The following is a 24,762-nucleotide window of genomic DNA, read 5'->3' as shown; positions in this document are numbered from 1 at the left end:
AGCAAATGGAAGGTTTCCCTGGCAGCTGAATGGTCAGTGGTTTTTCCCCTTGGTGCTTTTCTGGCATGGAAATTAATTCCTGGGCAGTTCTTGCAATCATCAGCATAGGAGCCAGTGGTAAAGGTAAAAGTTTTCTTGGAGCTTTGCTGCAGTTGCTGCTGGTTTTCACCTTGTGAGGAGATGTGCTCCTTGTGATGTGATGGAAGCAAAGTTCCCATTGCATCAGGAGCAGTGGAAGAAGAGGCTGCCAAAAGCTCTGAAACCACTGCTGACTTTAGCAGGAAAACTCAGGATCAGCCCTTAAGTGTCAGTCTCAGACACTGCTCTCCAACTTATTTTGAGCAAGGTGCTTTTAATACTCACAGCCAGCTCCAGGTGTGTGTCTAAATGGCAGTAGAATGCCTTTATGGAAGAGGAATTTTCTTTCAGATTCTATAATGGGCCTTTCCTGTGACTTGCACCAAGGAGAGCAAGATTATTTACTGAATGCCTAAATGCTGGCCTATTTTCCAAGCATGCAAGAAAGCCTGTTTAAGAGCAAACCAACTCAATTTTATGTTAGATAAATCAAATTTTCTTAAGGTTATTCTCTAGATTCTTATTGTGCCACTTCACCAGTAACTGCATGAATGCACCAAAACAGAATCCACATCACACCAGGACTCCCTTCTCACTGTTCTAAGATATGTAAGATATGGCCAGTGAAGCTCTCTGGATGTTTTCCCAAGCTGTATATAACCTAGCAGCATAGTAAAGTCCATTTCTGTGTTGCTGGGTTTTTTTTTTTTTCTGACAGCTTTTACTGGTGTCCAAAGGCTTTTGTGAGTCCTTATGAAGATATGGCTGCCTCTAAGTTGGGATCACACAATGTAAAAGTGACCAGAGAGTTAGATAATGGCCATGTTTGATAATGCCCTCATCCAGAGAACAGCTGTAATGTGGCCTTTGTGTGAGCTACAAGATTTTTCCAGAATTGTCTGGTGTGTGTACAGCCCCACAGAGCCCTGAACTCCTGTTACACAAAACTTCCACATCCTTCACAAACACCTTCTCTGGTGTCCATCATGAAAAGGGAAATGAAGACTTGATCTCTCAAAATGTGGGATATGTCAATAGATTTGAGTTATGCTGAATATCCAGAGTTTATGTTGATCAAAACCTTTAAATTGCACTGTCTTATCTGTGTGTTGCACATAACTATGCAAGGTTGGGGGTCTTTTAGAGAATTTCAAAGATAGCTAGTCAAACAGTAGAGATCTGATTTTTTGTGTTTGTCTTTCTAAAAGATCAGCTGAGCTACATGGTTCATGTGATAAAAGCACTCAGTAGTGATCTGGTTTTCATTAAGCTCCTATACCATAATTTTAAACAAGAGTTTCTCAAGACATTCCAGAGTTGGACACAATTTGAGTCACCCTCTTTTTCCCAATGACATGAACCTCCCAGGGCACTGGAGATGCCAGAGATCCATGTTTACACTCAGCAGAGAACCTGGTCCACTCTGAGCCCATTAAGTGCCACCTTGGAGTGTCACAGACACTGTGGCAAGGCCCTGTTTCCAGACTATTTAACAGCCCCTAGTGATGCCATAAAAGCATTTTTTTAATGTGACATTGGTAACCCAAGTTCTGAAAAAAAAAAAAAAATTAAAAAAAAAAAAAATCATCATAAGAGTAATTTGAAAAACGTGTTTCAGATTCGTGCATAATGTTTTCAGAAACGTTTATTATACAGTTTATTTCCAAAATTCCATTTCACTCTCTGGTTCTACCTCTAAATATAAATCTAATCCTCCTTCCTTGTCCTGTTCTATATATATAGCACACCCACATGTGATAAAGCCTTCTGCCACAGCAGTAAGGCAAGGTGGAGGCAGGGGGATGAAGGCTGTAGGTAACCTGTGGGAGCACTGAGTGCACTTGGCTGCTGCTCATAATGCTCCAAAGATATAATTATCACATGCACGATGAGTACTACACCTGCTGCATCTCTTTTGCTTAAATAAATAAAAGATTTCAGTGCTGGCTCGCTGGGAAACCATTAACCAGAGAGGTCACCAGAGGATTTCACACTCCCTGTCCTTCCCCTTCCATCTCTCTCTCTCTTGCTCTCACTTTCTTGTTTTCTCTCCCCCTCTGTCCCTGCCAAACTATTCCTAACAAAATCCTCACCACCTCCTTTCCTTACATCTTTTCACTTCCCCTCTTTGAGCCTTCTTTCCTGTTGCCTGCAAATCTGCTCCACTCCAGTTTGCAGGTAGTGATTATCAAGCCAGAATTCTCAGTGAGAAGTAGGAATAGCTTTAACATCAAGGATGTGCTTTGTAGGTGCTTCACTTGGCATCCTTGCTTTGTCTCTGCAGCATAATTTAGCATTCATTCTGCCCCCAGTGCATTATTTCTTCTTTTTCAGGAGCCTTGCACGTGTCTGTAACCTCTCTGCTGCCCAGTGTGTGGCCTAGACAGGCACAGCAGGAATTATGTATTATATATTTGTATTATATTATATATTTGTATTATATATTTGCTAGAAAGGTTTTTTTTCTTTTTTGGGGCTCAGCCCATCTGCTGGTGAGAAGTTCCCCTGGCTAAAACCTCTTCCACACAAGGACCCTGACCTATCACTGATTATTTCTCAGTGACTGATGTCCTCGAGCAGGGACAGGACCAGTGTTAAGCTGCTGCAGAAAGAAGTGCTGGATGCTTGGAGAGTTTCATTCTCCCCTCTCTACTGACAGAGAATTCAATTTTAGGGCAGTGCAGTAAGACCTCTGCTGACTGCTGTCAACCATGACTCACTTTCCCATCACAGAGGGAACCTCAAGGAATGCTTCAACCCAGCAGAAATACTTTTTTCACAGCCATTCCCCAGATTCTCATTTCTGCTGCTGTTGGTAGTGGATTTTGCAGCTTCCTAAGTCATCACCTCTGACCCACACCACTGTATCCACATACATTTATTTTTCTCAGTGCACCATTATGGATTTCCCAGAAGTCAAAGTGTTCAAAGGCCTTACAGGACATGTGTCAAACAGAGCAAGGTAGTGGTTCAAAAACTGGAATCTATTTCTAGATTTGCCAGTGACTTCTCATAAAAAATTAATCAGATTATTTGGGTGAATAAATCCAAAATGTGTGGAATTAGATATTTAAACACATATATAGTGGGAATATGGCCAAAATTTCAGGAATGCTTAATCCTCAAAATTTCATTGATAATAAAAATCTATTATTGTACAGACCCATTTGAATGCAAACCAATTTACACAGATAAACAAGACAAATAAATGTTGGTATCTAAGTTTGAAAATATTTGCCAGGCATCATTTTCCTTCAATTACTGAAAAAAGCATTATTTCACCATTATTGTTTCATAATGTGCTTATAGATCCTGAAGTGACAGGTGATGTGTGAAAGCAACAAGTCTGTCTGCATAAACTCATACATATTTCAATATAAGAAAAACAATAGTGACTAGAATTTTTTTTAAAATAGTAATACTTGAGAAATATATTTGGTAGCAGTTGTACAGTTCACTGATAACTATAGGTGGAAGAATCCCACCATGGCACCACTTCTGCTTCATGAGTCCCACCAAAACACAAGATTTGGTTATTGGGGAATTCTACCCAGTGCCTACATTGACTGACTTAAAGCAGATGCAAGGGGAAAACAGCATGGATTTAAAAAAAAATTCATTGAGCTTAACTTTTTCTTTCTATTACTATTTTCACAAAAGCCTGGGAGGTGTGGGACAGCTCCAGAGATTCTAATGGCAATTCTTGTCTTTCAGGCATCGGATCTCAAAATCAAAATTTAGGTAAGTAAAGCTGACTTTTGATGTTCCTCCTTTCTACCATTTTTATTCTTTACTGAAATGGTTCACACCAGCATCACTGGGATGCAGTGGTGATTCTACATGGTGATTCTAGGAGATCCTGCTAAATATGTCAGATTTTAGTCATAAAGTTTTTCTTAGTTTCACACTGAAATAAGGCACAGGGACTACTGACTACTGAAGTACCTATCTCAAATCATAAAATATAAAATCAGAAATAAACAGCCAGTTCAACCACATCATTAAACTACATCCATCAACACCAACCCTGTCAGCTCAAGGCTCTCTTTGTTGAACTTCTCTGCTTTGCTTGGTTGTAAAGATTTCAACTGATGAAGTTGGCATCTTATTTGTGAAATTCTCCCATTCACCCTGGGACATGGGGAGCTTCTCTGGTGGTGTTTGGTTTTCTGTTGACTTAGATCTTCTGGAAAAGTGAAGCAGTCCCAAGATGGCAATTTCTGGGGCTCCACTGGAGAGGCTGACTGAGCTCATGGATCTTGGTTGTTAAGGTCCATTTCTACCCCTTTGGTGGGAGCCCAGCTGCCTCCATAACCCTGAATTCAAAGTCAGTTTTGTAAAACACTAAATGAGTTTTCAGAATAACTGGAGCAAGTGCATAACTGAGTCCTTCTGCTTACTTGGGGAGCAATGAGTAATGTCAATTTGGGAAGCACATATATGTGACATCCCCATGCAAAGAGTGTAGGTATCAGCACAGAAAACCCTCCCCATTGCCATGTGCATGCACATTTGTGCACAAGTACACACAAAAGCATGTGAGACTGCAAATAGTTTAATGACAACATTAATGCCTAAATGTGGTGCCCACTTTGGAAGTCAGGAAGATTATTTCTTATCCCAAATCCACTGCCAAACACACAATGCATCTGTTTGTGGTAGACTGGGTGCCTTTATAAATTGCACAGGTAAAACACCCTGGATTTGATCACCTGTTAAAATGCTGCTGCAAAATTCTTGTTCACATTGTGTTTATATGGTCTGGCTTTAGATCCTGTAGATGAGAGCCCTGATCTCAAGCATGGCCATAGTTTGCCACTGAAAATTACACACAGGACAAGAGTAGCCAAGGAAAGTTCTTTCTCCTGCAACATCATGTATGTGTGTGTCACTTCAGACACACATATGGATGTGGTATCTATATAAAACTATTAGATTTATTATACAGCAGCAAGTGTTGCCTGGAAACTGGTTGCTATGCAAGTTAAATTCTGAAGAGTAGGAGGTGTGTAATTAGCTTTAAATATCTTCTGTGGTTAGTAATTACCCTGAGAAATCAGTGACACAAGGGGATGTGTTCATGGAAGGCAAACTTTAAAAACTCTCTTGATTAGCAAATGGTACCCTTAGTTCCAGGCATGAAGGTGAGATGCTGAAGTCCCCTAAGTTCTGGGGTTTTTTTCAGAATCAGCTCTTGCATTGGGCTTAACTCTTGAATGTTGTTGAATGCTGGAAATGTTCTTTGGATTTTATTTCACCTCACCTCTCCAAAGACTCAATCCTTCAGCTCCATGTGATGGAGTATCTTTGTATTGACTATCCTGAGGCTGGGCAAGGTGCCATTGCAGGCCACAAGCATCAAGCACAAAGAGAATATTTATTTTTGTGGCAACTGAGCTAAAAAATCTCTTGGTGTTCCTGCAGTGGATGCCTTACTCAGATTAAGATATTGCTTGAAGCTCTTGCAAATTGGTTTAGGACAGACTTTATTTCTGTAGCTCTAGGAGGGATGTCCACAAGTGTCAGATGAGAGAGCATTTCTCAGGGTGAGCTTGAGTTACTCTCTACCATTCTTGACCAATAAATCAAGACTAGAATCTCCCTTGACTAGAGAGCTGCAATAGGCTAAAGATCCCTCTCTGAAAAGAACTTTCCCTTCTTCAATTTTTCAAGCCGCTACTGGCGCCGGTGGAATCGGTTCTGCAGGAGGAAGTGCCGTGCTGCTGTCAAGTCCAATGTTTTCTACTGGCTGGTGATCTTCCTCGTGTTCCTCAACACCCTCACCATTGCCTCTGAGCACTACAACCAGCCAGACTGGCTCACAGAGGTCCAAGGTGAGCAGGAGCTGCTGGCTCTGTTTGTTGGGGTGGGTGTCACACAAAGGGAGCTGAGAGAAGAGCTGATGCATTAATCTGATGTGAAAGGAGAATGCACAGCTCCAAGCACTCCTGTGTCTGTGGGGATCCTAAATAATACAACAAACTGCTCTGCCTGTGGTGGGAGAAGTTATAGGAAAAATGTAAATATCTCCTTTCCAGCCAAAGCAGTTCCATTGGGTGTAAGTGAAATTCAGGAGCTTATGGTAAATTTATATTTGCAGCAAATGGATTCCCAATTTAAGGGTAGCTATTGCCCAAGGTTTCCCCTGAAATGGCATTTATGATAAATTCTGATTATTGGGAAGGTGATGAAGAGTGATTTGTGAACTTCTTCTGTCTGCAGAGCAGCTGAATTCTCTCTGGAGGTGAGAGCAGCTGAAAAGGCTTAATTAAGCAAGAGTAGGTAGCAGAGCAGCTCTTGCATTCCCACTCTGCTCTGCAGATGAGGGGTGTGAAGGCAGGCTGAGCACAGGAAGGTGTGTCCCTGCCACTGGAGCATTGTGTGGCACTTTGCAGCTGTGTGTGCAGCACAGGAGGATTGCTGCAGCCCTCTGGCTACAACATTTCTGTGAATCAGGTGCCCACACTCTTCAAGCCCATCCTTTGACCCGAGCTCACACAAAGTTAACTTTAAAGACTGATCCTTAAAATGCTCTCTTAGGAGAGATGATTGGCTGTGATGACTTTTGACTAAGTTTCCTCAACCTGTTTCTTTTTGCTCTCCACCAGACACTGCCAACAAGGTGCTGCTGGCTCTTTTCACGGCAGAGATGCTGCTGAAGATGTACAGCCTCGGCCTCCAGGCATACTTTGTGTCCCTCTTCAACCGCTTTGACTGCTTCATTGTGTGTGGAGGCATCCTGGAAACCATCCTGGTGGAGACCAAGATCATGTCACCGCTGGGCATTTCTGTTCTGAGATGTGTCAGGCTCCTGAGAATATTCAAAATCACCAGGTACATCATTGCTTTCTCTGGGGGCTGGAGGAGGGCTGCTGCTCAATGCTCATCCTGTATGGGTACAAGTCACTCACATCCCTGTTGGCTTTCACTTTTTCTGCCATTGTTTAGGTAGTGAGAGTGCTGGATTAACAGTCCTGCAGCTCTGCAGTCTGTAACAGGGTGGGAAGGGCTGTGCAGGCTGGGCATCCATCCCTGCTGTGAGTGGTGAGGAGTCAGGCACAGGCAGCTGGAGACACTTGTCAGGTGTTAAATCTGGAATAATGTGAACTGAGCTCAGGCTCAAAGAAGCCCAAAACAGCAGATAGCCTTGTGACCTCCTCTGACTCTCTTTGTGGCAGAGAGGAGCCTGAAAGGTGCTCTGAGCCAAAACTGCATTTGGCTGAGGAGCCCATGCCAGCTCCAGCACACCCAGCAGTGACCTGGGTGGGAGATTGTGTCAGCACCAGCAGCCACAGGCAGAGATGTTGCCAGCTATTCCCTTCTAAGGAGTCCATCACAAAGCAAAACCTTTTTTTCCAGCCAATATCCAATATCCTTCCCATATCTCCTCTTTTCCCTTTCCATTCTTTCCCCTCTCCCTCTGCACAGAGTGTTATTTAAACAGGCACCTCTAAAACCAGCTGGGTTTGGCAGGGCTTTTTCAACTTTTTTTTTTTTGTTTTGAGGGGAGTTTGTAGGAGAAAGATCAGCTCCAAACTTACCCTGAGCTCTTTCAATAAATCTGTCCAAGTGCTTGCCCCAAGTAGCACAAGGTCTGCCTTTTCCCACCAGTCAGCACCTCACAAAAAGCTTGACTGAGGTGGTGAAAAAAGTGCTTTTTCTGTATGCTCAGCCATGAAAATATCCCTACAATTCCTTTAACACCCCCCACCAGAGGAAATTGCTGACAAACTGGAGACAGAAAACACAGCACATGAGAAATACAAGTCCAGAACTGGAAGATAGACATGATGACTGAGCTGAGAGGCAGAAAAAAAAAAAAAAAAACCAAAAAAAACAATAGGCTTGGACTTGTGCATCACACAGGATTTGCCCTTAAACTTCTGAGGCTCAGATCTCTGGCAGGATGGATGGATCTCAGGGTCAGATGGCAGAGACAAAATCAGCTCAGAGTCTGAGAGAGAGAGGCCAAACAAGCCTACAACTATTTCAGAAGGGGGAAAAAAAAAAGTGGTCTGTTTGGATGTGAGATCATAGAAGAGGGGAAATGAGTTTCCAGCAAAAAAAAAAAAAAAAAAAAAAGAGTTTCCAGCAAAAAAAAAAAAAAAAAAAAAAGAGTTTCCAGCAAAAAAATTCAGAAATAGTGGGGCTCTCTGGTCTGGTCTCTGTTTTTCCTGGATCTATCCATGCCCAAGTCCCAGGGCTGGTTTCTGAGGAAAGCAGAAGCTGTTTCAGGTCCTGGGTAATCAGATACACCCAGGGCACCACACCAATAGCTACTAAAAGCAAGATTCAACATAGCATCCTGGAGAGGTCATTGTTTTTTCAAGACATGTCTCCACTCCCACACAAGATATATAAGGCAGCTAAGAGAATTCTCTAATAGAAAGGCAAACACTGAGAGAATACCATTAATACTTTAGGAAGCCTGAGCTAGTGGGGTACTCAGATATTCCTAAAGCTTCTGGCAGAAATGTGATGATGGAACCAATCAGCAGGACTGGTTACATTTGCCTTCACTCTGCAGCACAATTAAAATACAATTTTTCCAGGGAAAAAGTGTTACCTGGAATATGTCTCCTGCAATTTGTGCATGGGTCTGTGTGTAAAGCACAGAGCTAAGGAGGAACTCATGATGCATAATGTATTAATCAGATCTTTCTTTCTTCTTTCCTGTTCCTAAAATATTGACAAGTAGCCTGCAGTCCTTTCAAATTTATATGTTTTGTAATTATTCATAATTTTCTTCATAATTCTTCCCTCTGTGGGTGAAGTTCACCCTCATGTGGAAGGTCCTGACAGGAGCCTCCAAAGAAGCATTTTCTGCAGGACAGAATATTTTGGCATTAAAGCCATACTTTTACCTTCTCCAGTAAATTATCAATTTTTCTGTTGTTCACTCAGCTCTAAATACAATGAGGGTTTATTAATGGCATTATCAGCACTGGGGGAATGCCCCACCTGAGTGCAATGATAATTCAGAAAGATACAACACTGGAAACTGGGAGGGGCAGGGGGAATGATAGTGTTGTGTTTTATATCAAACATACACTCATGAGCATATGGGACATGCAGTGGAGGTGAGAATAATGATATTCTGGGATATTAAAAAGCTACAAAGCAGGAAAATTACTCTGGATGAGAATATATCTTTATAGATTTGTATAGATTTTCCATGGCAAACACCATGCACAAACAAATTCTGGGTTATCAAAATGATACAATTCTATAAGAAACACAAATATAGCTTCATAATAGAATAGAAACAAATAAAGACACCATCAGATGAACAATGCATCCTTTTAGAAACACCATTTAGAATTTCAAGACCAAACATTTCTTCCAAAATTATAAATACATTAGATAAGCAGACAGTGTAATCTGTTTTATTCTCCCTAATTTTTAAAGTGCTGTGCAGAACATCTCACTTTGCTATGAGAAGACAGATTATTTTCTCATTATAAATAATCCTTTACTGCTTTATATGTATTATAGTCCTTTGTATTTAAAAAAATAAATCATAAATATATAAATCATATAATACAGAAATGGGATGTTTTATACCTAATCCTACCACTAGGATTGTCTGGGCTTCACCACTGCTGACATAAAACCCTTGTGTTCCACTGAGTAATCCCAGATCTCACTTAGAGGGAGTTCATGTCAGTTCTGCAAGCACCAAATGTGACAGATGGTAACCTCAGGTCAGGTTTCTAGGACCCTGAGATAAGACTATTGTGATTTTCACATCCTAATCAGTCAAGCATTTATTATCCTCTCCTTTTTCCTTTTTCTCCTTTTTTTTTTTTTTTTTTTTTCTTCCCCTGATTGGTTTATTTACTTTTCTAGTGGTACTGTAATTCTAGCTAGCCCTAGCACACAGATAAATCAACATTAATCTCACCACCAGGCATCTCAGTTAATTGCTTGAAGCCTGGTACTTCTGTAAGAATCTGAATCCCAGGTTTTGAGCCCTTTGTAAGAAGTGCAGAGCTGACAGAACTCTGCACAGGTGTGAGCTGGGATGGCAGGGCCTTTAACTTAAACTGAGTCACTGGGACTGTTCAGATAACAAACTTCACAGCTCCTTAAGGGTACTGCTGGAAAAACCTAGAAAATGTGTGTCCTGGCTGTCATTGCAGGACTCAGAGCTATCCCACCAACCTCTGCTTTAAGGATGCTGAATTCATTTGACTTTCAACAGAATGAATTTTTCCCTTCTCCTGTGTCACTTTCCCTCCTTTCCAAAGTGTGAAAATGTGTGAGCTGTGAGCACAGCTGCAGGCACAGGGAGCTGCTGCATTGCACATTCCATTTTTTGGATATTTGGTGGCACAGCTTCCATGCCCTTACCTTTGCTCTGCAGTTTTGCATTGCTCATCTCTTTAATTGCAGTTCAACTTTAAAGCACCCTGGTTCTCTCTGAAGTGCTGAAGCTGGGCTGGAGGGAAAACATCACAGCTCTCTTTGAAGCTCAGTCCTTGGAGATGAAGTCAAGTTCAGCAGCCTGACAGGACATGGTGATGTCCTTCTGCAGATCAGATTGTTAATCTTCCTGAAGTGACTGGGCTGCTCAGGCAGTCCACAGGACAAGAAAAGTATTCTTTTTAGATCCATATTTTAAAAATATTAATTTAACTAGGATTTTAAGAACCTTTGTCTCTAATTAGTATATATACTACCTACAGAAAAAAAAAATCATTAATTGAAGGATAAGGCTCCCACAAAAGAGCCAGAGCAGCAATCTGCCATCCTTTTTACCTGGAACTTTTGTCTTCAGGGGAAATATGGTTAGAAACACAGAGTCCTATGAGTAAGGAGATGTTCTAAGTTGTGGGTTTTGGGAGAAGCATTTTGGAGGGCATTGCCCTTGGTGGCAGGGCAGTGCACAGGCAAACATTGCTGCCTTGCTGAGCTGTGAAAGCTGTTGAGGCTTTGCTAAAAATGAGCATCAAAACGATGTGATTGGGAGAGGATTGGAATCTTCAGCCCAACCTGAGAGCTCTGCCAACCTCAAAGCACCAAAGAGAAGAGTTCATGACCAGCTAAGCACTAGATTAGGAGTGACTGGGCAGCTGCAAGACCAAAGTGAGAGTTGCTTCATGGGTGATGTGGTGAATTCTTTAGAATTTTTTTCTAAAGCCTCTTTCCAGCCTCTTTCTTTGGAGTTGTGACTCTTCAGGTTGGCAAAGAATGCAAATTTATATGCTGCAGCAAACATGCTGCTGGCACCTCTCTGAACCCTAAAGTGGAACCACAAGGGCAAGAAGAGTCTGAACCAGGCACAAGCCTGAATGCACTGGGAGAACAGATTTTAACCATCCTGTCCCTTGAGTGAAGCCATTTGAAAATGTTCAGCAGCCTGTTTGAAGGAGTGCAGTAGGTTTGAAAACCAAAAAACCCAATGATGTGCTCTTCCAAATCTGGAAGGATTGTAAAAGGAGCATTGATATCTTTCTCATTCCTCCCAATCCCAGGGAGCTCAGCAACCCCTCTGTGAGTGAGCACATACTCACACACTCCAAATTTTGGGCAAGGCTGTATTTGCATCCAAACAGTTTTCCCATCTGTTCTTGTTGGTTATTGCAGGCCATTCTCCGGAGTGAGGTGTTGTGTGTGTTGTAATGAGCTTGGTTAGAATGTAACTCACTGAAGCAGCAAGAACTAATCACTGTGTATTGATATAACCTGTGCAGAGCCTTAGATGGAGAGTGCTGTAATAATCTTTTGGGTGTGTGTGTGGAGTGGGGGGTGGATGCACACGTGTGGTACTAAAATTGCTCATTAGCTGCAGCAGGTCTCGTTATCTCAGGGAAGCACAGCAGTGATTCACTGAAAACAGGGTGCTTGGAAATGCCTGCTCTGCACAGAAGGCAGCCTGAACCAACGTCCTGTGCAGCCCTGAGCGCCTGTCTGCAATTGAAGGGATTTGAACTGCTTCTATTTTTTCTCTCCCAGGTATTGGAACTCCCTGAGCAACCTGGTGGCTTCCCTGCTGAATTCAGTCCGCTCCATTGCCTCCCTGCTGCTGCTCCTCTTCCTCTTCATCATCATCTTCTCCCTGCTGGGCATGCAGCTCTTTGGGGGCAAGTTTAACTTTGATGAGATGCAGACCAGGAGGAGCACGTTTGACAACTTCCCCCAGTCCCTCCTGACTGTGTTTCAGGTAAGGGCATCCGTGGAGCCAACAAATTGTGATTTCATGGGGCAAGACTGGTCCTGCAGTGCCCAAAATGAGACATGGCCCTGACAGCTCCAGGAGCAGGGTGCCAGGTTGTGCTGTGTTCCCTCCCAAAGTGGGAACCTAAAGGACAAAACCCCTGTGTGTTTGCAGTTCAGAACAGCCCCTGCCATGTCCCAGGGCAGCACCTTGTGCCCAAGCCCAGCCCTGCTGTGCTCCCTGCTCTGGGAACAAATTCCTGCCCACAGCAGCACAGCATGGCCTGAAAGCCTCCAGAGCTTGGGGAGTGACCCACCCAGGGCATCAGGACATGGTTTCACTGATGTGAGCAGGGCAGTGGCCTGCAGGGCTGTGCTGGGGGCAGTTCCATAGGCTGTGCAACCTGTCTGGAGCCACAGGCACCTGGGAGGGAAGTGGAACTAGAGGGAGACTTGAACAGAGCTGCCTAGGAGACATTTGCCTTCAGCCACCATCTTCAAAGACACTTTTTCACACAAGCCTTCTTTGCATTTTCTTTGTTCTGTTGTGGTTTGTTGTTTGGGGTTTTTAATGTTCTGGATGGGCACAGGCAGAGTCCCCACCAGCTCCGTCCTGGGGGAGGGATGTTCTCTAGGGTATCTTTGTGTTAATGGGGTTTGCAAGTTCTCTGTGTGGTCTAACACTGTATCCCTTATTGGTGGGAATGTGTCATTTAGATCCTGACTGGGGAGGACTGGAATTCGGTGATGTATGATGGGATCATGGCTTATGGCGGCCCCTCTTTTCCAGGAATGTTGGTCTGTATTTACTTCATCATCCTCTTCATCTGTGGAAACTGTATCCTTTGGTGCTACTCTGTTCTGCAGGAGGGGATGAATTAAAACCACTATTTACTTTGTTGTGTCAGAAAACAGTGAATTTCACACCTTTTCCCTAGGTCTGAATTTTGGCATTGCACTGCCAAAAGTTAAGTTCATTCTGTTTTAGCTGGTGCTAAGGCATATAAACATTTGTAAGAGCCAGCTATGTGCCAGCTTTTCCACATGCTAGCTTTTATTTAGTATCTTTACATGTTTAGTGTTTTTGTTTTTCATTCCTCTTAATTCTCTCATAGGTTTTTCTTTCCTGCCTTCTCCACAAACTAATCTCTGGGTGTTCCTACTGTACTTACTGCATTTTATTTTTTTTACTTTAATTGCTTTTTTAGTAATATATTCCATGTGCTTCCATCCAAGCCTTATGTGGAATAAAAACATGCATAATCTGCAATATACTATATACAAATGCTGTAAAAGGAGTAATATATGTTTGACATAATTGATTAATGTGAGATCATATTTTAATTCATGTATAAACTAACAGGACCTGTGTTCCATTTCAGTCCCTGCAATCTGTGTGCTCCTCAAAGAGAAAATTTTGTGCTCTGTTGTCTTCCAGCCTGTGCTGGTCTTGAGTAACTTGAGTTCTGCCTGGTTGAAGGTGAAGTGAGGGCACAGTTACCCCAGGAGGCACAAAGCACAATTCCTGATGGTGTGTGAGTGTCCCTGATGATGACAGGAATTTGCACATAGCACAGAGCTGCCATTCTGCTCCCTGCCTCAGTTTGCTCCAAGTTTGTCCATGTTATTTTCTGCTTCCCTAATAAATGGCCCTCCTGTGTCAGAGGTGACATTTCCTTTTATACTGATGCCTCTGCAAATTCACCTTATAGACTCAGCCCAGCTCTTCTGGCCCTTGCCCATAATTCAGATCTCTCAAACCCTGTTATTTGACATCTCAGTTGACCTGCATGCCCTCACTTCAAAGTGAGGTGCTGCAATTCCACTTATCTGAAGGTCAAGGTAGGCAATCTCGCTGACAGCTTAGGAAAAAAAAAAAGCTACAACTTGGATCTCCTTGTGAAAATGTGAGCCAGCTCCACATGCTGGCTGACTTTGGAGCCTTTAGACCTTGGAGCCCAGGGAGGGGGGCATGTCTGTGTTTCCAGACTAAGCCTTGAACCTGGGTTTGCTTAGAAGTTATCATGGTATAATGAGACCTACACTCAGGAAATTTATAAAACAACCTTATGGTCAGATTTGTAGCATGAGATGTGAACACTGACTGGTAGGACAAGAAAACATGGTGATTTCTTGCCCTTCCCCTGCATGGGCATGATTGGTGAATGTATTCTCTGCTAGGAGATGGTAAAGTTGTCAGCTCAACCCTTCACTGTCCAGAATAAATTAACCTCAGAAATGCTGATCAGAGTACAAAGCTTGCTGCCCATAAATTCCACTCCTAAACTGCAACCTAAACTGTCAAAAGATGCAAAGCATTCAGTGCTCCTCTTATGTTCAGTGGGATTCTCTGCACAAAGGGAGACATTCCTGGGAAACTGGAAGCTGAAATGTAAATCTGGGCTTAGATGTTTTGCATCAGCCCAGATTCTTGTGAAATTTTGAAAACCCACAAAGTGTGTTATCTGTGTGGAAGGAAGGTGTAGGTTTGTGCATGATGGATATGCACTTGTGTGAAATGGAAGTTTGGAAAATCCTGGAGATCTGATGACAGGTTGCTAAAAAATTTCAATTAAGAAACCTTTGGTATAATCTTTCTCTGCAGTTTTCAAAACCTGTTTTCTTTAAGTAGCACACAAACAGATATCCTGCTGAATGTATTTTTGGCCATTGCTGTGGACAACCTTGCTGATGCTGAGAGTTTAACATCTGCTCAGAAAGAGGAGGAAGAGGAAAAAGAAAGGAAAAAGCTAGCTAGGTAAATCCATTTGCATACACCTATCTGCACACATTCCTGTAATTACACAAGCATGGAAATATATGAATATGATTCCTATACATACATGTATGTATATGTAATATATATAACTTGTCTGTATGTGTATAGATTATATATGTGATTAATGTAATTATGTATGGAATTATGTATATTTAAATTTTTATAGGGTTGCAGTGAGGGGCAGAACATTTGTAGGCTATGTAGCTGAAATTTCACAAGGCATGGGTTGGAAATGGAGCATTCCTTTGTCAGGTGAACAAAGAGATCTCTGCTGACAGACACAAAATATGCATTTGCACAAACACACCAACAATGCCATTGAGAAAGCTACAAAATAAAGGGCACTATATAAAAATAGATCAGAGCCTCTGCCTTTGCCTGCAGATGAGGTCAAGGTGGAGCCACTGGTATGGAAACTGAGCTCAGAGTGGAGATTCCAGCCAGCTGATTGCTCTCAAAGGGAAGCAGCATTCCACCTTTGTAACTCTTCAGTTTTTATCTTGTGAAATTGCTAGGACTGCTAGTCCCGAAAAGAAGCAGGAGGTGGAAAAAACAGCTGTGGAGGAAGAGACAAAGGAGGAGAAAATTGAGCTGAAGTCCATCACTGCTGATGGGGAGTCCCCACCTGCCACCAAGGTAAGCCCTGCTGGCAGCCAGCACTCCCTGTGCACTGATGGCATCAGCAGCTTGGCTTCCAGAGGGAATGGAAACTGCCTGCCTTGCCTGATGAAGGCTTTGATGCTTCTCCCTCCATTTCTGCCAGATCAACGTGGATGATTATCAGCCCAATGAAAATGAGGAAAAGAGCCCTTATCCCACAACAGAAGCCCCAGGTATGCATCTCCTGCCTTGCATCCCTCACTCCACAGGAGCTCCAGTTGCTAATGCACTCAAAGCCAAATTTTGGGGTGGCAGGAGTGCTGGGAATGCACTCGTGATGGGACAGGGTGCTGCTCCTGCCTGTGCTTGCACTGGTGTGGACTTGGCCCTTTGAAGTCCCTTTTTGATTTGTTTCTCTTTATTGGAAAATACAGAGCTTTACAGAGAATCCAATAATGTAAAAACCTCCCTGTTTGAAAATGTACCTATGGCACTGTTTTCAGTGTGCTTTTTCAGCATTCAGTGGTCAGGGCAGTCTCACAACAGATAGTCATGGAAAGGAAAGTGCTTTTTGCACTGTTTTCTAATAAATTAAAAAAAAAACAGTATGATACTAGCATAACCCTAAAGGCATAAGATGTCAGCCTAGGAGTGCAAGAAACAAGCTGTAGCATTAGTTAGGCTGGTTTTGAAGTCAGGTGGGCCTAACTTCATTCTCAGATTCTAGAAAGATTGGTTGAAGAAATCTCAGGACTTCAAGAGACCCTGAGTGGGGGCTAGGATTGGAGCTAGTCAGTTCAACTTCCATTCTTGGAAAAGTGCTGGAACAAAGGATTAAATAAACTACATGACTGCAAGATAAGGAGATGACTAGCAGCCAACATAGATTTGCCAAGAGCAGATCACATCAAACCACCCTTATTTTCTTCTAAAAGGGGCTGAAAACACTTGCAGACAGGAGAAAAGGAGTAGATGTCATATTCTTCAACTTTGCTAAGGCTTCTGGCCATCTCTTGGAGTGCTCTCATCAGCTGGCTAGCAAAACATGGTCTAGATGATGGTGAGAGAAATGACCAGACCCTTTATGGGGTGAGCAGTGATAGCCCAAGTGAGTTTGTAGAACCCAAAGCCTGTCTAGAGTTCAGCTCAGTTCACTGTTAATGACCTGAATGATGGAAGAGGCAATATGCTTATTGCATTTGTAGATGACACGGAGCTAGGAAGGACAAGAAGCCTGCTGGAGGGCAGCATTAGAATTCAAAGAGCTCCTGAGGTCCTGGATAAATGGTCTAAATGAAATTGAAAGTGCCAGGCTCTATGCAGAGGCAGGAATAAACAATCCACAAATAAAGGATCTTAGGTGACAGCTAGTTAGGTAACAGTCCTTGAGAAAAGGATCTGAATCTAATGACCACAAACTCAACAGATGTCAGCAACAGTTTGGTATCTTCAAAAAGGCAAGCAAGTAGTGGGATTTATAACACAGAGAAAGAGTGACATTTTTATCCAGTTACAGTTGTTTTAACTGGCCAATGGAAGCTAATCAGAGCAAAGCAATTGTTTTATTTTGTGCATCATCCATAATACCTCTGGAATACCACAGCTCTTTTTGGGTGCTCTCATTAAGAGAAGTGGAGCTGAATAAGGAAAAGAATAGAAGAGAATGGTGAAAACAATGCCAGTAGGTAGCAAGAACTAAAATTGGTCATCTGACTTAGGAAAGGGAGGAGAAACATCTTCAAATGCATGAAAACCTTCTGCAGATAGGGAGAGAATTATCTCTGTTATGAAGGAGCAGATTTAAGCTTCACAGCAGGGAGAAATTTCTAATGGTGAGGCTGTAGAAGTTGACAGAGGTGGTTGTGGAAGCCCAGCATCACTGAATGTTGTTAAGGGCAGATCAGAAAAATATATCCCAGAAAAGACTTAGATATAATAATTAATTGAACCTGGCTTGGCAGAGGCATGAACCAGGGAGCCTTTTGTGATCCTTTCCTGCTCTGCTGTGTTTCTGTGATTATATAACAGGCTATAAAAGGCCATAAACCACTTTCTCTTCTATTCCATGATTCCTGATAAATAAATGTCTGATAATAGGTTGATTTGATGGGGTAAAAAATAACACAAGAGTTCCTTTTGAGTAGATGGGCAAGAGTTTCAGACAAGCAAAATGGAAAAATGTTTGTTGCATTTGAATAAGTCCTCACAGATGCTGTACTTGTATTCTTCCCTATTATAGCAAATTTATCAGGAGTAGAGTGTGGTTCTAACTCTGTGCAATACTTTTTAACACTGCTTGGGACAGGTCACTCTGGATTCAGTCTTCCCATCACCTCTGTAGGCACTGGACACACATCCCCAGTTGCTAAGGGTTTGTGGGGGTCTTTAGTAAGAAGCACAAATTAAAACAGCTTGGTGCAGTTTTGTTTCTGTTTCTCAGCTGGCTTGGATTTGCAGACAATTACTTTTTTTTTTTTTCAAGTGAAATGACAGTCATCTGAATGTCAGTTTTAAGTCTACTGCTAATAGAATTGGGGTTTATTTACTTTCTGTAGATAGCTTAGAAAGAGTAGCTTATAAATGAAATACATAACAAAGCACTACATCTACTTTTTATTTTTGTCATGCACCCATGCATAGAATTAGAGTGCAGAAAATCAAGTGAAAACACTTTTAATGCCTGCCTAGGGGTGCCAATCCCTGTATTAACATACTTTTGAACACAACCTAAAATTTGAATGGATTACCAGGTTTTCTCCTTTCTCCTAACAGAAATGCAAAGGGACACTATGGCATCTGTGCCATTTCTGAGCAGATCTGTTTGAATTGTTTATCAATTCTTTGTGAAGACTGAAAATCTGATGTTCAGAAGCCATTTGAATTGGTCACTTCATTTGTTTTTTCCTAGCATAGGGTCTTTCCCAACCTGCCTTGCTCATTCTCTGATTGAACCAGATTTCTCAATAACATCTCCTGACTATTTGCTGCTCCTCAGGTCACCTGGCCTCTTTTTTGGAAGGACAGGCTGGTTCTCCCAGAGATTTGTGTACACTAGAAGGATTATTCTGATGAAATGTTTATTGCAGGAAGACAGGGAGCTAGCCTTGCAGTCTAGTGCAGAAATAGACAAAGAATTCAGAATGTCAGATGAAGGTAAAAGCTTGGGATGATTCATGGGAGCTTGAAGCTAAATAATGTCCTCATACAAGAGTTCTGGTCTTTGTACAATAAAAAAAAAAACAAACCTCCCATCATCAAATTTCTCACTGATGTTGCCCTGTAGCCTGTTTGTGCTTGTCTCCACATCCAAGGAACATTTGCTTCTACAAATGTACAACTGTGAGCAGCTGTGCTGCTTCTGTATGGAGGTAGATAGCATGGGATGAGGCTGTAATCATGTTATTCTTTGTGAATTTGGCCCTCAGTGTTTCCTTTCTTCTGCATCCTAGACTCTAAGTGAAAAGTTGAACGTTGTTCTTTATCTATGGCTGAGGAACTGAATGTGTTTTTCAGTCTGGAAGTATTTGGTTCCCAGAGTCATTAATCTATATTTCTTGCTGTATGGCAGACACAAGAAAGAGAGGAGAGGAACAATGTTCTTTATGGATTTCATGGGGCTGATCCTTCTGCTAAGGGTCTATTTTCCAGAGCCATTGTTCCATGCTCATTTAAAAGTGTATTTTAAGCATTCCTCTGAGTAATAAAAGAGGAATGATCTCACATTGAAGGAGCAGAGCAGGGACCCAGAATACTCTCCTTAAGTAAGAGTTTCAAATATCCCACATAATCCCAGGCATTGGTTTTCTGGCCTCTTAAAGAAGAAAAATAATTTGCTTACCTCACTCTTTGTCAGCCTCCTCTGAAACCCACAGATAAAAGGTGCAAGTGCAAAGTATGGTTATATTATACAAACATGCACCTTAACACCTATTTTACTAGTCCTGTGTAAAAAAATACTTCTGAAAGATGTTTCTTTAATGAACAAAGCCTGTAGAAAGAGTATTATGAAGTATACTACACATCAAATTGAGCTGTTAAAAACCAGACTGACTTAAAAAGTACAAACTCTGTGTACCAGCTCAAACATTTATGCAGAGATCTATCAAGTGAATTTGAGCTGAACTCTTGGTACTGGAAGTGTAAAGAAAGAATCCTATTTGCATGTAATAATGGCATGCATTCAAAAATGGCACTTTTCTCCTCTCTCTGATATCCAGATCAGGATCTGTGCTGATTCATCTGCTCTTTCTGATGTGTCCTGCAACCAGACCAAGTACAGTACCTCACCCTAAAGGAACACCATTCCTGGAGCTCATGTCCTTTATGCACTCAAGATGAACCTTTTAATTAGAGTTTCTTCCTTTGCAGAGCCTGGAAGATGAATCAGTTCTATCTAACATGTCAGGCTTAAAGTTGTTTTTATTTTTTCTGGCTTGGAGGAGAGGATTGGGATCTTTAAAAGAGCACTAAAGTATGAAAGGGGACAATTTTGAGACTTTCTGGTCAGTGTAAGTCAATATGCTTGTGCTCATTGTTTGTTCTGGGGCACACATGTGCTCATCCAGATGTAGCAGCAGCTCCATGGAGATGCTCACAAATAGGAGAAAAACAATCCTGATAAACTGGAGGGATGGTCAAAAGAAGAAAAAGATGTGCCCTTCAGTAAGGGGTGAGGTCTAAGTGCCACTTTTGGGAATAGTCAGAAGCAGAAAAGCAGAGGGAGAGTGACAGTGCTCTATGGTAAATAATCTGTGCTTTGTGCAACTCAGACACTGATGGCAAATTAATGCCAAAGTATAATGAAAAGTCTCCATGAAGGACATTTAACAGGGAGATAGTACTACAAGATATAAGAAATAATCTATCTTTCCTCTGCAGCAGTAAAACCTCAGCTGCAGGTTAATCCTGCAGATAATCTGGAGAGAATTAGCAGGAGTGATCAGAGGCCTGGGGAACACAGCACCTCAGGAAAGGCTGCTGCTGTTCTGCTCTAGGAGCCAGATGTTCTCCCAGAGGCATAATAGTGGCCCTCAAGTATGCAAAAGCAATTTTTAATTTTCTGCGTCCATGGAAAATAAGAAAACAGATAATGGATCTAGACCACAGCAAGAGAGATTCAAATGAATCAAGGCTTCAGCATCCTCTTTTAATGGTTCTTAGGTTTTGGCTCTAGTTATGAGAGAGACAAATGCCCCAGCACTTTGGTTGTATTTTGCACTAAAAGCCAAAAATGCTTCTTGCAGCAGAGGAGGATGAGGAAGAGCCTGAGATGCCTGTTGGCCCCAGACCTCGCCCCATGTCCGAGCTGCACCTCAAGGAAAAGGCTGTGCCCATGCCTGATGCCAGTGCTTTTTTCATCTTCAGTCCTAACAACAGGTATTTAAGAAGAAAGTGAAGAGCTGGTACCCCTTTCACACTGAGCCCCAGTAATTATAAGGTGCAGAGCTCCCTTTCAGCATTCCATACCAGAGAGCTCCTCTGACCCATCTCTCCTTAGAGGCATGAAATCCTATAAATCACAGCTGTAGGGAGTACAGTGCAAATGCTCAGGGGGAGTTCATGGCACCTGCAAGGCTGATTGAAGACACAAATCATGAAAGCTTCAGAAAGAAGGGACACACAGGAATTGGAATTTCCCAACTTGTCCAGCTCCAAACTGCAGGAGAGCCACCATGCAATCAGCCAAGTGGGAGGCAGCAGCTTCCTGTGCTAAGGGCTGCCCCAAATCCACTCTCACACTTTGCTCAGGGGTTTCTGCAGTGCAGCCTCATGTTGTCCCACCTGCCTTTCCAAAACAGGACCTGTGGGTGGAGGGCTGTTAGGGGACAGGTGAGTTTGTCTTTGCAAGGGCACAGCAGTGAGCTCAGTGCAGCAGATTCCAGTTTCTCTGAAGGATTCAGCCTTCAAGCACAGCCCCAGGGGAAGGCAGGGGCTGCACCTCTGAATTTAGAGCAGTTTTTATCCCAGTGGTTTGTGCCACTCCTCCTTGGGCATGTGTAACATACTGAGGATGGACTGTAATGCAAGCTTTGCCACCCACCCCCCATCATTTGGAGAACTAAATTAACCTCTGCAGTCATCTGTAAAATTGCTGTAATAGGTACTTGGAGCCCTAACAGCCAAGAGTAGAGCTAAATAGATTAATGAAGTGCCTGTAGAATTATGCACAGAGCTATTATGGGGTTTAACTCCTCACATCCTGCTACCATCATGTGGAAAGTGGTGTAATGGTCTCCAGTAAGCAAGTTTGGTGGGAGATGCTCCTTCTTTACCTTTTAGTTTCCCACTAAGAGCACCAAGTGGGCTTATGTTTAGCATACAACCTGCATGGCATGTCTGTCAGAAAGTCATTTGCTGGTGCCAGCCTGCCCTATATCCATTTGTACCCTGTTAGCAAGATAGATCCCCCACAGCTCCTGTTAAATGACACTCCAGCCCCAGCTCAGACAGACATTGGCACCCTAAACCTTGTTCCTGCTGCTTTCCTCCTAAATGAACCAGGAATGGCTCCACAAATGAGAGCCAGGGATGTAATTCTGGGCTGGCAGGTTTCAGGCCACGTGGAAATCACAAAAAAAGTCAGGAGGGAGTGACTGCTGTCCATTCAAACACACAGAGTGTGGAGAGCCTGAGCTGGGGCAGAGGGAAGATGCTTTGCTAGTGCTGCTGGCAAGAAGAGGAGGGGGGAGATATTTCCCAGATCTTGCTGTTCTTAGAGAGATAAAGCTGTGCCTCTCCTCTCTCTTGCAGGTTTCGTGTCCACTGCCACCGAATCGTTAATGATAACATTTTCACCAACCTGATCCTCTTTTTCATCTTGCTCAGCAGCATCTCCCTGGCAGCTGAGGACCCTGTGAGACACCTCTCCTTCAGGAACCAAGTATGCCCCACATCCTCCCTCCCTCCCTGCTGGGTTCTGCAGGCAGATCATGCCTCAAAGCCAGGAGAAGGCTGCAGCAGAGGCTCTGGAGTGCCTGTCTTCCATGGTTCCTGAGTTTGTAGGCTGTGTGTGAAACCATTAGGATTTGCAGGAAACATGAGTCAGTGCAGAATTTGGCCTCTAGTTCCCTTCAGAAGTGTGTGTAGGGAAAGGAAGAACAGGAGGCTGAAGCAAAATTATTGTGCCCTGGCATGAAAGCATTAGAAGTGATTTACAAAAACATTGATTGGGGATACAGATAATTCAATTCTGAGGGATTTTCAGGTTCCCTTTGGAACATTTGTTCTGCTGCCACATGCTGTCTTTTAAACTAAAAAGCCCAGGGCCTGATTTTCATTTTATTCATGCTAGTGTAAATCAGGAGTAGCATTCCTGAGTTTCATGCTGTCACTCTGGGGGAAATTGATGTCATCAAGGTTAGAATCAGACTTTTTGAATATAAGCTGCAGAGCTATCATTAAGCTTGAGATAAACCTCAAAAAATATGCTGTTCTCCTCTCCTTACCTGCCTGGGGAGAGAAGAGGAAAGCATTCAGCACAGAGGTACATTCTCACCCTCTTTCCTGATCATGCTTATTTGCCTTTTGAAATGTTCAGTGCTCTCTTAACTTTTGCCAGTGGTTGTTTCCATTAGTCAGGGGTCAGTGCAGAAAAATGAGGAGTCAGCAGACGTGTGCAAGACCTCTGATTTCTGGTGTCTGCAGTGGCATTTTGGTGCCTCAAAGCCTGAAGAGTTTGCTTGGATTGAAGAGTGTGGTGTTTTTACCTTGTTTAATAACAAAACCTTAATTTAATGTTCCCTTAAATACCCAGGTCTGAGCATGCATTTGAACACATTTGTGCATGCAGAGAAGGTGTTAATGGAAATCTGCTCCTGAGCATATCTCAGAGTGGCTTTGCATTTTGTCCTGAGGGAAGATGCTAAACAATCCAGCCAAACCTGTGCCACCAATAACCCACCTGTGCACACCACGCAGGGAGAAGTGATGCCAGCTGCCAGATGGGCTCCTGACGTGCCACAGAAACTGTCACAGAGAGATTTGAATGAGAGGGGGGAAAAAAGAGCTGAATTAGAGAGCTGAAGGTTTGAGGCAAAGCTGTTGTTTTGTGTGTGCGAAGCCACTGGCGTCGCGTGAAAATCTCTCTTCGATTTTTGCAGGTGCAGATGTTTAAAATGTCTCTACAAGGGGACACTGGCAAGATGTTTGGGTTGTAAATGTGACACTGTGACAGTGGAACAGGAAGATCCTGCCCTCCCCTGTGCCCACACAGAGGCTTGGGAGGAAAAGGAAAAAAGCAAAAGGAATAAAGCATGCCTCGAGAAGAATTTGGGGTTAAAAATTGAGCAGTGGCCTGAAGAATTTTGAGTTATATGGTAGCAGAAATTTATACATCCCCCCCATTTGACAAGCAGTGTTTGCAAATCAATCCAGATTTGGATTGTGCTTGAACAGTGCAATGTGAAATAACCCTGGAATTTGCAGCAGCTGCCCCTCTGCATACCAAGCTGTGAGAATTCAGCCACCTGTAAATCTGAGTGAGGATACAGGCACAATAAATGCCTGTGGGACAGGAGAGGGCAGTTTCTTGTTTTGTGTTTATTAGTGTTTTAGCAGCAAAGGTCTAAATTTCACAAATTATCTGTGTTTTATATTGGCCTTCTGGTTTAAAACATGATTATGGTAAAACAACAGCAAACCACGGGCATGATACTTTTGATATTCAGCATTTGTAGGGTAGATAGCAATAAAGTGGCTTGGGATGTTGAAATATATTGGAAACAGGGTTCAATCCCATAAATCAGTGAGAAGGTTCCCATTTACTGTGGGATGCCAACATATTGGCAGTGAAGGACATTCCTGTCCTTGGTGCTGCTGCTTTGAAAGTCCCTTGACACTTCTAGACTTCCCACTGCCTGCTGTGACACCACTTTTTGTGTCTGCTGTACATGCAGTGGGTATCTCCATCCCCAGGCCATTCCTGGGAATGATGAATGAGCATTTCAGCTGGCTGGTTATGGAGGATGCAAATGGAAAGATGCAGGATCTGAGTTAGGCACCTTTAGAGAATCACCAAATTATGGTTGAAGTACAAGGGCTGGGATTCTGTTCAATTGGCAGAGTCTTTGTTATTCATCCTAATCCAGAGCAATTCAGGACAGAGAAAAGAAATAGCTAGAGTATGATTTTGCAGTTTGCTTTTCTTC

At 42.7% G+C, this 24,762-nt stretch overlaps 1 protein-coding gene across 1 annotated transcript in view; it reads left to right on the top strand.

Annotated features, from left to right (window-relative positions):
* Positions 1-24,762, top strand: part of CACNA1C (calcium voltage-gated channel subunit alpha1 C) — a 419,556-nt gene that overhangs the window by 312,289 nt on the left and 82,505 nt on the right. Inside the window, exons 11-20 of the mRNA XM_056511189.1 lie at positions 3,793-3,819; positions 5,752-5,912; positions 6,687-6,912; positions 12,037-12,244; positions 12,955-13,075; positions 14,881-14,995; positions 15,532-15,652; positions 15,780-15,849; positions 20,860-20,992; positions 22,367-22,496. Coding sequence (XP_056367164.1) covers positions 3,793-3,819; positions 5,752-5,912; positions 6,687-6,912; positions 12,037-12,244; positions 12,955-13,075; positions 14,881-14,995; positions 15,532-15,652; positions 15,780-15,849; positions 20,860-20,992; positions 22,367-22,496 — 1,312 coding nt within the window. The remainder of the gene's footprint in view (positions 1-3,792; positions 3,820-5,751; positions 5,913-6,686; positions 6,913-12,036; positions 12,245-12,954; positions 13,076-14,880; positions 14,996-15,531; positions 15,653-15,779; positions 15,850-20,859; positions 20,993-22,366; positions 22,497-24,762) is intronic.

The sequence above is a fragment of the Oenanthe melanoleuca genome, chromosome 1A, assembly GCF_029582105.1.
Source record: "Oenanthe melanoleuca isolate GR-GAL-2019-014 chromosome 1A, OMel1.0, whole genome shotgun sequence".
Classification (NCBI taxonomy): domain Eukaryota; kingdom Metazoa; phylum Chordata; class Aves; order Passeriformes; family Muscicapidae; genus Oenanthe; species Oenanthe melanoleuca.
This window is presented reverse-complemented; position numbering and strand designations above follow the sequence as displayed.